The sequence below is a fragment of the Pseudomyrmex gracilis genome, unplaced genomic scaffold (assembly GCF_002006095.1).
Source record: "Pseudomyrmex gracilis isolate BER0280 unplaced genomic scaffold, ASM200609v1 scaffold_290, whole genome shotgun sequence".
NCBI classification, from domain to species: domain Eukaryota; kingdom Metazoa; phylum Arthropoda; class Insecta; order Hymenoptera; family Formicidae; genus Pseudomyrmex; species Pseudomyrmex gracilis.
In genome coordinates this window covers 46,667-60,785 of record NW_018020874.1, presented here as the reverse complement: position 1 = coordinate 60,785, position 14,119 = coordinate 46,667, and the positions used below count along the sequence as shown (strand labels likewise).

The 14,119-nt window shown below is 34.7% G+C and overlaps 2 protein-coding genes across 4 annotated transcripts in view; one reads left to right on the top strand and one right to left on the bottom strand.

Moving 5' to 3' along the window:
- LOC109859792 (facilitated trehalose transporter Tret1-like) overlaps nucleotides 1-13,594 on the bottom strand; it is a 24,395-nt gene extending 10,801 nt beyond the window's left edge. The window contains exons 1-2 of one of the 3 annotated variants that reach the window (XM_020438350.1): nucleotides 12,243-13,594; nucleotides 671-1,117 (exon numbers count right to left, since the gene is read on the bottom strand). In XM_020438350.1, the coding sequence (XP_020293939.1) occupies nucleotides 671-1,117; nucleotides 12,243-12,314 (519 nt within the window). In that variant the 5' untranslated portion in view covers nucleotides 12,315-13,594. Of the gene's footprint in view, nucleotides 1-670; nucleotides 1,118-2,031; nucleotides 2,092-7,127; nucleotides 7,182-12,242 lie in introns of those variants that run through there. The other 2 variants (XM_020438352.1, XM_020438353.1) reach the window with 2 other exon arrangements.
- Nucleotides 1-14,119, top strand: part of LOC109859793 (RING-box protein 2) — a 42,427-nt gene that overhangs the window by 14,184 nt on the left and 14,124 nt on the right. The window lies entirely within an intron of this gene.

Here is a 14,119-nt window from a genome sequence, read left to right as displayed (position 1 = left end):
TTATACGATAATATGTCGTTTATTACACGCAACAAATTATACATTTAAAACGTGTTAATTTAGTGAGTTAAATCAACACGTATTAAGCGTGTTCCAATTTTAAACACTAAGAAACGTATTAAAAGTGACTTCAATAAAAACACACGTCAAGTGTGTTAAATTAACACACTTGGATTTGCAGTGATATACTCATCCTTCTTTCTATATTTCTCAAGACAGTGATTTTCAATAATAATAAAAAAATTATTATTTATGATATATTATTGTTATCTTATTTATTTATTACGTTTTTTTTTTGTTCTCATTTTTGTCTTGATATTTGATCACAATAAGAGATAATTGAAAATTTTAACTATTGGCGACATGAGGGATATTAATTAGAAATACTAATTTATATAATAATTTAAATAATTTATATAATAATTTATATAATAATTAGCGATACTTGTTAATTGACTTTTTATGAAATGTATAATTAAAATGCTCATTGATAATAATGATTATCAAAATAATTATATTGCAAATAAAAGAGTTTAGAAAATTCTCTTAAATGATTGATTTTATATATTTGTTTTTGAATATTTTGAAATTTGTTATGTTAATCCAGTCCAGTCTTGTCAATTTTGAATTGTAAAATAAAAATACAAAACAGCATATAAAAAAAACTTACTTGTTTGAGCAACCGCATCGAGCTCGGTTTGTCGACTTTCTTGAACTCGGTGCATGGTGCTTGGATGGATCCTTGGCCGTCCAGGGGCAACTTCACATTCTGGGATTCCATGAGGATCTTAACCGAACCTTGTTCGCTTGGTAATAGCGGATCAAATTGCTTGTAATCGACGTCCTGATCTTTGTCCAGCGATTTGTAAATCTGTGCTCCGTTGAGGGCTTTTTGGTTGTTTCTCAAATTCTCGGCATAATAGTGATTGGACGACTTGTTTGTATCACCGGAAAAGTATCTCTTATCGGCAATAAGAGCAGTCTGACTATTAAAGGGACTAACGTTTGTCTCAAGAGTGATGTTCGACGAGCAATCTAGAGTGGACCCAGAATTGGACGACGAGGGTCTTATGACCGGGGATACCCTCGTATAATATTTTGGTAGAACGCTGCGTTCCTAAAATATAAAATTAGAAAAACTCGTTAAAGGTGTGTTACGAAAATTCTTCCTTTTTGAATTTAAAAAGATTGAGAGGGAGTTGAAGATACAAGTGTTGTCAGATTTATTTGAAGTGAAACTATATCGATACGCGTTTGTAAGATGATAAAAAAGAGATATGAGAGATGATATCTTTCAAGTAAGACACGAAACTAATTTTTATTCAATGTCAAAAAATATTTCGAATTGATTTGTTGCTACTCGCAATTAAAAAGTTGATGTTTATAATAAATTTTCATATGCAATTTTCATATGCTTTTGAGTATTTATTAAAATATTAGAGAAATATTTTGCAATAAAAAGTAAATAAAAGTGTTCGTTAAAACTGGAGAAAACCGGAAGAGAGGGATCAAACTGGATACTACTGGACTTGAACATTTGCGCCATTTTGCGATAAAGTTGGATAATATAAACAGTACAAAGAACATCAATCCGAAGAAAAAAATTGATTTTAAAATTAATATAAGATTATCCATCAAAATATTGAGTTTATAAAAATATTAAGATTGCAAAGTTCATTTCTAGATTAAATTAAAGAAAATTAGTTGAATACAAAGTTTATAAGAAGAAAAATTTTGAAATGTGCGATCACCAAAAATACTAATCTTTCCGAAGACGTTTTATATTTTTAAAAACATTTTATTTTCCGTGTTTTATCTCATCTGTTTTCACAAAGTCACTCAGTTACTATCACTTTGTTACTTTCCAAAATTATCATAAGCAACGAAAAGGAAAGCATTTATCAAAAATGAAATTATGCAAATAAACTTGTTTCAATGGAATGCACTCACAAATGAAAGTTATGCACTCGAAAAAGACAAAAGACGGATATAAAATAATAATTCAAAAAGAAAGAAAATCGCGTTACCGACCACTAAAGATCGAACGTCTGTTTGTTCGCTTCGCTGTTCACTTAAAGGGTTGAAATGTAAAAGTCGTACTATTTATACTGCCTCCGTTTATCAGAAATTGCGTTGAAAGTTTGCTATAGAGAGAGAAGCAAATCATGAAGGAGCGAGAAAAATAGATAATAATTAATGCATACAGACAGGCAGAGCAAAGAAGAAGAAACATCGTGATGATTATCAAATAAGCCAATGACGAAAAGCGGCCAGAGAATCAAGCGGCCTGCTCAGAAAGTGATTAGATAGATGACTTTTACCCCTGAAGATTGATAACCTCTTGAACTTCACTGTTAAGCGAGCATGTCGCGCGAATATATTTCTTCTCTCTCGAGTTTACGTGGAGCATATTGCGCGATGCTGATCCGAAAATTCGTCGAAATATTTTGTAATTAATATCACGTCTCGATACAACTAATGATGATTATGACGAAAAACATTCCGTAATCCGCAGTTTGTGAAACTTGTAAGTTACAAATCCTCCAATTCTTTCCAAAACTTAAATATGCAAATGTTTTTGTTTTGTTTTTGCGGAGATTAATATTTTGATATGTTTTTTAATAATATAGACTTTCTCATTTGTTTGTGATGTTTTGCTTTTATAAATTTTTTTTCAGTGACATTTAGCAGAGTGTTTCTACAAGCGTTTCTGTTATTTGTCACGTACTATTATTTCATGTGAAAACGAACTTCACTATATAATTACGAGGTCGCAGTATCGATCTGGAAGTAGTCAAGTTTTAGGTCATGGTGCATCACGAATTATTTGCAGGCAAGTCAAATAAGACACGTTGTTCTGCATATGAAACATTGCTAGTCCGTAATTTGCATAGTTTCCTTGCGAATAATTAAAGAGGATTTTGTGACATTATCATGAGCTGTTGTTTTTTCATACAATCTTCTTGCACGATAACAGAAAGAAAAACATTTTACAATTGTAATAATTTTTACCCTAAGTAGATATGATCTTCTGTTTGAAAAATCTGTTATTCGTGAAAACACTTTTTCGAATTAAAAACAAAAAAACAAACATTTCCGCAATAATTGTTAACACTTATAGATTAATTATTTTTTAAATATATTTTTGCGAAGTTGTATAGTGTTACATCACTTGTAAGTGATAATATTCACTTTTTTACACAGTTCAAGAAACGGAACAAGTCTTTTTATAATCTCCGACAGATTTAAGGTCAATATTCCAATTTTCAGCTTAACTTCGGTTTTATTCTCCGTCATTTTATTCTTCGTCGTCTCGTGTTCTGTTGTCGGTATAACACTGAGAATAAGTTATTGCAGTAAGTAAAATTGCTTAATAAGTGCCCCCTCCTTTTATTAAAAATCAAATGTTGGTAAATTTTACGGCGCCTAACCCGAAGGTTAGACATTTAATAGCGAAACTGCATGCACACTCCCACAAATAAAAAAATTGTTCTAGAATTCAGTTGTTCAGTCAGCGTGAAATAATAAATTATCTTTTGTGTTCTGCTAATGCGCGCCTCTCATCACGTGTTGATGCAATTATACTGTGTCAAAAAATTGTGTGTTTGTTCCGCGGTCGTCACGTGCATCTTACATGTATGAGGTAAAGTTCATGTACGCTATGATATGAATTCTGTGACGTTTCAAGAGAAGAAAACCGAGGAGTGTTTGACATAATGTTCTGTAGCTTGTTCATCGGAGTTGAATTTACTGACGTTCTTTGCTCACGCGCTTTTACGCGCGTAGAAGCATATTTAGTTAGCGATTTACGAAAATGTATTTACGTAAAAAAAAATAAATAAAGAACTATGTAAGAACTATACTGTTCATTGATATTTCTCGTGAAAACGTTTAGGAGCATTATTGTTTCTCAACAAACGAAAATCTGAAAATGTTTTGTCGAAAAAAACACAAAGGAGATAAGACTTATTTAAGAAAAGATTTAACCAAGAAAACATTTTAGAAAAAGAAAAAACATTGAAGAGTAGGTCGTATATATAATAATTCAATTATCACGTTTAGAATAAGGTATCCAGTTTAATTAAGTATTCGTGATCTTTAGCGCGGTTCTCCGTCACACGATAGATTAACAATCACAATCATTTACAGAATTATGTGTTCTACTAGATTTCCGTTTTATCAACAATAAAGAAGTTTCACACAATACTTCCGCAATTATTTAAATTTTTTGCAATTATTCTTAGTGCTAATGGTCCAACTATATCTTGTGGGCTTGAAGTAACATATTGCACGTAACATGGTGCTTCTTATCAACAAGAAACTGGTGTAAGAAAAACTTATGCTGAAATTATTCTGTGCATGATTTCTGAACGATTCTTCCTACAGAAGACACAAAAATAATTCTTGTAGTGTTCAATAACAAATACTATGTGTTTCAGTGTCCCACGCATTCACATATTATTTCAATTCAATACGATCGATTGAGTCAACTGTAGCATAGCCATTTGACTTTGACGATTGTTTGACGAGGAATTCTATATTGAACATTAAACCGATTGAGATTTTTCCAACAATTACGTGAAACACAATTTGAGCTTAAAAAAATAAGGACATTAAGTTTTTTACTTACATTTAATGTTAGCAATAGAATATTCATAATTAGAATCGTGAATGTTCATCAAGCGCACACACAGTTACAATGCGTAATTTTTGATAAAGCTTTTTACTTTTTATTATCTCTTTAATTTGACTATGCTTCCGTAGATTGTTTTTATATCAAACATATATGTCTCGCAGCTTTAATAAAAATTTTCGAAAGACACATTACGTAACATGATGTCTCACATCGCAACTTCATATTTTAAAAGATAAGCTGAAGACTTTGGTTTTTCTCGAAGAGAGTTAGCAAACACGGCTATCATTTGTTGATACTTATGTATTAGCTTCAGCAGTGTCGTCATTTCGCATTCTTTCTTTCATCGAAGAAAAACATCAATACGCAAATGTACAACAGCGTTATTTTTTCCCAGAAATAAGTAACACAGCTCGATTTGACTGGCCACTGTTTTGAATTCATGTCATTTTCAATTCTGTCATGAATGATATTCTTCACTGATTTGTCGTGCAAATACTTTCATATGTAAAATATATGTGATACGTGTAAAATATATTTTTCCGACTCTCATCCCATTTTTCAGCAAATAAACAAAAGAGCGTATTTTATTTCGATTATGTAAATCTACCGAGATTGTGTAATCCGCATCACGCGATCGAAACATCGATCTACGTTACAAAGGAAAGAAGAAATTGTTTCGCAAAACGAACTGCGACACGTTACGTCATGATATGTTACTTCGTATCGAATATAATAATTGAAATACGCGGTAATTAAATTTAAAAAATTGCTGTGTTACATTCCACACATCGAATCGTTTTTTAAGATATCGAAAGTATAGTGCATACTTCGCTTGAATGAATTTTATTTTAGGGGAATTGCACATGTGTTTTGTTTCAACGAAGTTAACAAGAAAATTTATATAACATAATTAAACGGCGTTTATCTTTGAATTTTATTGGTCAAGCATCTCTTTTGAATATCTAATGTCAGTGAAAAAAAAAAAAAAACATGATATGTCAGTGACGACGGCAAGAAAATTTTCCGGATAACCTTGGACGCGAGTGTTCAACTGCATTACGCAAAGTTCGGTCAATAGTTTTCGAAATTAGATTGTTTATTTCTTTCTAAATCAACACGCACTACCCACGCGAGATATTTTTAGTGCTTCCCAATGTAGAGTCTTTCGTTTCAGCTGGTGCTATTTTTGCATCGTATGGACGTTTGCCAGATAATGCATTTTCGTTCGAGAGGATGCTTCGTCATTTTGTTAGTGGTACAATAATGAGTGCATCTTTCTCTTGCATCATCGGTCTCTTAAATCGAATCAAATTGAAGTGATTATGAAGATTGCGTTATTAACTATCAATGCGAAATTAATCTGAGAATGTTATTGCTAATAAATTCAAACAAGATTTGTTAATAATTGAACCTGCCAACATATGTGTACTCATTTTTCTGTTAATGTTATATCTCTCGTCATATAATAATTAATTTGAACTTATGAGATAAATATTGAATATTAAATTAGTACGTGTGTTGTCTCTTTATATATTGATTCAATGTTGATCGTTTATCTTACGAATGATCTGTGAGACTACGTCGGAAAAGAGAAGGGGAGCTAAAAACAATGCAATTTTTTTTCAAATCTTTCTTAAGTAACAACAATAACGAAAACAAAAAAGAAATTAAATGGAAACATCAATTTGATTAGTATAAAGTAACACGCGCGTGACACTATCGCAGCGTGTGTGTTCTGCGTGAATAGAAAAGCGTGAGAGCCGAAATATACGCAACGTGCACTACTATAAAATCATATTGTGACTACTTATAGTCTTGCGTCATTGTCACGTCGTCAAGTCGAGACACGCTCGAAAGTGAGACGAATGCATACCTCTGACGAGGCTAAAAGTATAAAATCTTAAAATTTATATACATATCAATTTATTTCTAAAATTTTAAAACTTTGAACTAAAATATTCCTCTGCCTATTTTTCAAATTTGAAAATTTTATCTCTCCGTTTTGTATAAAGATCATAATTATATTAAGTATTTTGAATTTTTGTTTCTAAACGACATTGGGAAACAAAAGGTGTTTCGACCCGACGATGTTTTCCTAAAATAACTCGGTATAGATAGTTGAAGTGAAACGAATTCAACGAGCAATAAAAGAATTGAGATCGGGACTTTAACGCGTGTACATATTTTGCGCCGCGCGGACGAGATCTTTTATTTTCATATCATCTTTCATTGATTTTTGTGGTTCCTTCAAAGATGGCGATCACAATTTGTGTTTCAATAACGATACAAATAATAGGACAACGTATCTGTTAAAGTGTTGATTTTTATTCCTGTATCTGATATATACCATTTATTGTTATAATATAAGACTTTTTCGTCTACGCGACGCAGTTGGTACACAAATAGTGGCTTTTCCTTCTTTCGCAACGAGCAGAATTACGTTCTATGCATTCCAAAGTTGTTTTAGAGATTTTTAATATTTTAGACGTACCGGCGGCGTGGACGCCTGCGATGGCCCTTGCTGATGCATTTTAGCGCTGCGTCCGTGACAATTAAGACAACGTAGTGATAAGCCGACTGCACTTCTCACTGTCTTCCTGGCCAAAATATATTATTCTCGCGCGATGAGGGGCGAAGTGAAAAGTATGCTAGCAGAATGATAGTGACGATAGTGCGTCACGATATCTCGGCTGTCGTTAGTCGCAATATATGACCGGCGTTATCGAGAAACGCAAATCCTATTGCCATTTTCTTGAGAGCAAGAGATTTCTCTGTATATAAAATCGCGTTGCAGACGTGAGATCGCAGTGCGATTTACCTGTCTGCGGAGTTACCTACGCAAAATGACCATACAAGTATTCTGTTATCAGAAAAGTATATTGTAGAAAATCCCGATCGATTAAGAACGATCATTCAATCGTTCGTTTTTAAATATCAATATCTCGGTACGTTTGTCTAATTTAAATTGTGTTTTTAATTATTTTGATCATTCTTTCTTTATGCAGTATACAAAATTATAAGATTACATAATTGGATTATTTTCCATATAACACGACATCATAGAAAGTTTGTAGAGCGCAAATTGATGACAATGTGAATTATACATTTTGTGAATTAAATTTTTCTCCTTCTCTCTTTTTCTCTTTCCTTCCTCTTTCCCTCTTCTTCTTTACTATCCTAATTTTTTAAACAGTTTTTGAAATTCAAAAAAAGATATATACGTATAAAAGTTGTTTTATCACGAAAAATTACGTAATTCCTCAATATGTTTGAATTTACAAAGAGCACCTTCTGTGTGAAGTCAGCAACCCGTCTTACTTTTGAGTAGAACGCTCAACGTGCCTTCAGCGCTTGTTCGGTCGATAGATCGACAAGGAAGAGCAGATTGTGGTTGTATCATATATATGCGCGATCGTACCGAGTCGATAATAACGTAACCGCCGAAATTGATCAACTGCTTATCGATCGGAGTTTTGCTAAACACATAGTGCTTATAATTTATAACTATCGAATCCTGTTAAATCTTCGTCATTTTCACTATTTGACAATAACAGTTTTATGTGGCATTCATTGCGTAGTAACGTGTTCTATATATTTAATCATCACATATGTTTTCGCTTTATATCTTCTTCGCTTTACTATTTATTCCGATTGAGACAATTGTTTGAGAATCAATTTTTTGACATTGTTAATTAAAAAAAAAAAAAACTAGATGAAATTCTTCAATAGAGAAAATTATGTTGAGTACGTTATTTACTGAAAAATTAAAGTTAATATAGTTATTTATGATTTTCTTTCCCCCTATGTGTAGTAGTATTAATTACTGGGCCTTCCAATACTGGCCTGCATCTTTCGACGATATTTGGTTCGAGCTTTTGTTTCACAAGTGTTGTCTAATGTTTACAAATCATAATTTTGCTTACATATCATATTCATATAGGACGGAATCCGCGCGTTTTCCGGTCGTCCTTGATATTTCAGACGTATACCGACACGAATCTGCGATGTAGAAGCTAAATGAAATTTGTCTGTGGTATAAATGTTTGTTTTAATTCTCGTTTACCTTGAGCCGCGAGTATCGGTCGATAGTATAGTGGCAATCAGATACTACTTGTTGAAAGTCGATATATGTTTTATAGCCGGCCTTTCTATCTGTTGACTCGCATCGCAAAGTCCGGGAACGGGATCCGAATAGTTTTTAATGAGAATTAATGATAAAGTCGATAATGTTTTATCGTCAAATGATTTATTGATTTATGCTTTCTATCAGTGTTACAAATGCATGAGATGAAAAAAGTAGAGATTCGGAAAGAGTATCGATTATACTTTTTTTTTTACATTAATAATTTTTCATCATTTTCGAATATTTTTTTTTTTAATATCTTCTTCTGATGAATACGCAATGAACTAAAGACTAATAAATAATAAATTTTATCATTTTACACTTTTTATATCTCAGATTTGTTCACAATTTGTTTTAATCATAAAACTTTTTATTAATTAAGACTTTTGGAATAATTTCTGATATCAAAACGTTTTATTATATATCTCGACATAATTATATATTGTTAAATTAAAGCGTAGAAAGCAAAGAAAGTTATAATTTTATTTATGGCTTTATTTAAATAGATCACAAAAAATAAGAATTAAGTGAAAAACAAATAGATAAAAAAATTATAATTCTTATATAACTTTGCAAATCTTATTTCATCTTACTCGTATATTAAGTTTTCTGATAATTCTAATGGCTATCGATACTTCTTTTCCGATATATGTACATATAAATATGTGTTTCTTCCGATAAGCCATGTGTATCGATATTTTTCTTTCGATACTCCTTTCGATATTTCTTTCGATATCCTTAGGCAGATAAGCACCGAGCCATCCGGAAGGTGAGCTATGAACACAATGACAGGTTATTCAATCCCAAGAGAGAGTTCGAGATCTTTCTGTTGAACGACGGTCTTTCTGCGGAATTTCAACATGATGCTGCTATAACAAGAACAGATCTGGGCAATTATTTAACATACAAAATAAGTAACATTTCTAACAGTTTTGTCTTTTTCATTATAAAATGTAATACCATTAGAAAAATCATTAACAATAATTTTTTTCAAATATTTTTTTACAAAAAAATATATATCTTTTTTTTTAATGTTTTCTTTCACTGACAAAACTTATTAAAATTTTTAAATTACTTGATTTCATCAAATTATCTTATTTTCAAATATTTTACACAAAAATTAAAATGTTACAATACTATTGGACGACAAATTATGATTTAATAAGTCATTATACATACAAAGTAAGATACAAAAGTTATTGTTTAAAAAAAAAATCATCATTGAAAAGAGATTATTTATAAAATATATGTTGAACACAATAATGTTAATACGTTAATATAAAATTTTATTTTCAGTAAATGGTATATCAGATCGTTATGTGAAGTTTTTGTAAAGCCCAGAACTGATCAACACAGTTCTGATCAAAAGTTCGATTTGAATTGCATTTTAAAAGATTTCTTGTGAATGAACCGGAATTTAATTTGGCAAGTTCGCTTATCTTTCTTGGTGAAGTGTGTGACGATTCCGTTGACGCGTAGAATCGTATCGTCTATTTTTAAATCGAGCGTATGTACAGGATGTTCGCAAATTCGTGATTAATGCGAGGTAAAAAAATTCCAAATCGATTTCTAAATTGTTTGCTACTAAACAACAAGTCTTCTATTGTTTTGTATAGAATGCTTGTATCACGCGTATATAAGTGTATTGCAAATTTGCATAAATAAATAAACCTCGCAAATTTTTTAAATGTTTTCCTTACTTTTTTCTCTTTTCGTGTCTTATCATTACACTATGTAAGGGTACTTTGCGCATTATTCCACTCTTTTGTCGTCGCAATTTTCGGCGGAATGTACGTTGTCACACGCTGTGCAAACAATTCGAGAATGTATGGGCAATGTTCGTCACCGCGATTTACTCCGTTTTGATGTGACAAGTGTTATCAATACTGCCATCCATATGCGTGTATGTGTTTATAATTCATTTTTTATTCTATTGTTATGGATATTAACATAGTTTTGTGCGAAATTCTATTCATGCATGCGGCGTTTTATTATCACGATAGCGCGCGCGTAATATCTTATATTATTTCTGTAAATAAATTTATTTTATTTTATTCTGTCTCCCGTTTCTCTGCGTTTGGTTTTTTTTGCGCGCGCATGCCGATCGATATTTCCGCAGGACGGGAACTGCAACACGAACTTATGTTAGACAGAACACTGGTTATCCGGCGACCAGTGAAAATTACCGCGTGTTCGCAAAATAACTGTGAATTCTGAATTGAATCAAGTTTTTGCTAAAATGATTCCACATCAAAGTTTCGGACAGAGCTCAAAATGGCGTAATCTTTAATTAATCAACGCGACTGAAACCGGTATAATTTTCAGGCGAGTCTAGATTTCGATACTGTAGACATGCGGGGCCGCAGATCTCTACGTATATTACATTATATGCTTTTGCATTATATTTCATAACATCTCGAAATCGAATTTAATAAAATTACAGTTTTATTTTTTTCCCCATTTCAATATTTATGCCTATTCCTTTTTCCGTTTTTTCACAAAAACTTGTCTTGGTTTTTTAAATTTTAATTATTTGTTTAAACATATATATAGTTTACAGAAATTTTTGATTCAATTTTTACTGCAAAAGCACGTAATAATGTTAGTGCGCGATCAAGTGAATTGTTGACCGTGACTTTCCGAGCCAACATGCGATTTCTCGCTCGTTAAATATAGATCCTTCGAAGCGTAGTCAAGAATTGCAGGCATGAAACAATAAAACAACGCAGAATAGATCAAAAGGAATCGCGGCGATCAAGAAGATACGAACCGTTGTACAACATAATGGTGGAAATCTATATAATAACAAAAATGTAATGTATTCCCCGGTCTTTGTAAATCATTTTTTTCATATCGGAATCATAGATATCTATCATTTTGCGAACTTGCAAATTTTTCAAATTTAAAGAAATTGTACCACTATTGATAGTCCAACGATTCTAACTTTGCGAATCGCGAGGAACACCAATCTTTTTGTCTTCCTCTACATAGAGAGAAACAAAAAAATCTAGTCGACAATGATGTTCAGAAAAAGAGAAAGAGGATCAATATATACATATAAAGTAGTAAGAGAAAGGAAGAAAGACATCGGGTCATCGGGAAAAGAGAGTTTGCGGCCGGAAAGTTGAAAAAAAAAAAAAAAATTGCCATAAAAGCGGCAGACGCCTGCTGTCGGTGCAATGGAAATTTCCAGAAGTCTGAGGGTGGGGAAGGTAGGCATATAGGAGAAGTGGAGAATGGCAAGGAGAAAGAAGGGAGAGAGGGAGAGAGAGAGAAAAAGAGAGTTGGCGAGTCAATGAGCAAGCGAGCTAACCAGTAAACGACGAGGGTGACTGCTGTGGCGGGAGTGGAAGGGTAGGGCAAGCGTGGAAAGCAGCGACTCCTGGCCGCGGAAACCAGACAGACGCGGCTGTTGCGAAGAGAAATCTAAGAGAGAGAAACGGAGTAACAAAACTGAGTGTTCACGGACGATGCTGTTCTTACCTTCGTTTTCGCGAAGGGCGCCAGGCACAAGGGCCATGGCTGCATCATCTGCCTTCTATGAGAGCCGGACATCCTGTCGGCACGTAGGAAAGGGAAATGTGTGTTGACGATGGCCAGAGGGGGACGATAGCGGCAGCAGCGGCGGCTACACGTTTTCACACTCGTACGTGTGTCGGTGGCCTGTCTTACACGGCGTGGCTATGTGGTGGTCGTCGTGCTTCTTTTTTTGGTTGTCGTCGGTTAGGCTATCGGTTGCTTATCTTGGCCGTCTTGTGTGCAAATCTCTCTCTCTCTCTCTCTCTCAGCGAACAAAATTATTTTCGCATTGAGTTGCTTCGGTGCCCCTCGCAAGCGACGCCGATGAAACGTGTTGCAGACCGGGTAGATGGAACGCCGCGACAACTCTTCTCTTCTCTCGTCAATTCGTGACCGGCGCAGTTCGCATCGGTCGGTCGACGAATGCGTGCGTAGGCGTACGCAGATGCGTGCGTGCGTGCGTTTGTATGTACGTATGTACGTGCTTGCGTGCGTTGCGTGTATCACAGCCAAATCACACGTGGCTCTGTTGTGACAACAAATTTGCTGTGACTGGATTTATAGCACGTCGTTGGTGTCGTCTTCGTCGATGCAGACAGCGATTGTGGCTGATCAGAAGCACACGCTTTCTCCCTGCGCGCTTTTGATCGATCGCGCTCGATATACTGTATTGCGCGCCGTCGCGTGTCCTGAGTATATATCGCGAGTCGATGCTCCGCGTGCGTGCGTATGTGTGAGCAAGCAAGCCTGGTGCTGATGGTTGTCGATCGAGCCCGGTGCGCGGATGATGTTACGCACCCTCGGGACGTGGGGAATTATCGGGATTCTAACGGCCTTTTGTGGTGATCTCCACCCGTCTCCTTGATTGGCGTTCACCGCACTGCTATAACCGCTAGTTCCCAGAGTCTCTGCGAATTGTGCTTTGCTCTCCTATTTACTCCCGTCTACGAATTGCGCTGTAATATTAGGAAAAGGGCGGCAATCTTCTGTGCGATGAGAAAAAGAAAATCTCTCTCTTTTTCGTTTCTTCTGTGCACGGTTGTGCACGCGCTGTTAAACGGTCTCTCTCGATGATGTGTGTTACTTGCTCGTGGTCAGCGCAACTTCGTGTGTGACAACGGAACGCGAAATTCCTGGCGATCTGCCGATCGAGACCGAGTTCAAAGATCTCGACTTTCTCCACGGTATGCCGATTTGTTGTCGTCTCCTTGTTGTGTCAATTTGCAATCGTCTCCGTCGTTGTAGCGGCTCCTGTATGGTCCGGTTGGCATGCAAAAGTCTGATGTTACGTGTGTTTGGGGAACTTTGCTAATCGGTTCGGGGGGTTTGTCTTTTATATACACGCCGCTGCGGCCGCTTAAGCGCCGCCTCCTGGGGCGCATGGTCTAGGGTGGGGATGGATGGGTCATCGCGGCGTCGCGGCGCGACAGGTCTGTGTCGCACGCCGCTCGCGAAATTATCATACATTGGTGAGAGACCACACGGATGCGACCACGAGCATAATACAATAGATATACTTCTAGTGCGGAAAAACAAGCTGTTAGGCATTACTCCGATTGCATCATTTAAACGAGTAGATTAATTTGTGCAACAGTTATTTTCTGTTGTTTTCCATTTTGAAGAGAAGGCAGATTTTTGTTACCAATTAAATTAATGGAAAGCAAAACTTAATTTATACTTGAAATTGTAACAAAGATAAAGTAATTTGAATGCGCACACGCTATTTTTCTTTTTTACAAAATCTCTCTATCTATATATATGTATATGTATATATATATATATAGAGAGAGAGAGAGAGAGAGAGAGAGAGATAATAAAAACTATATTCAAATACACTAACA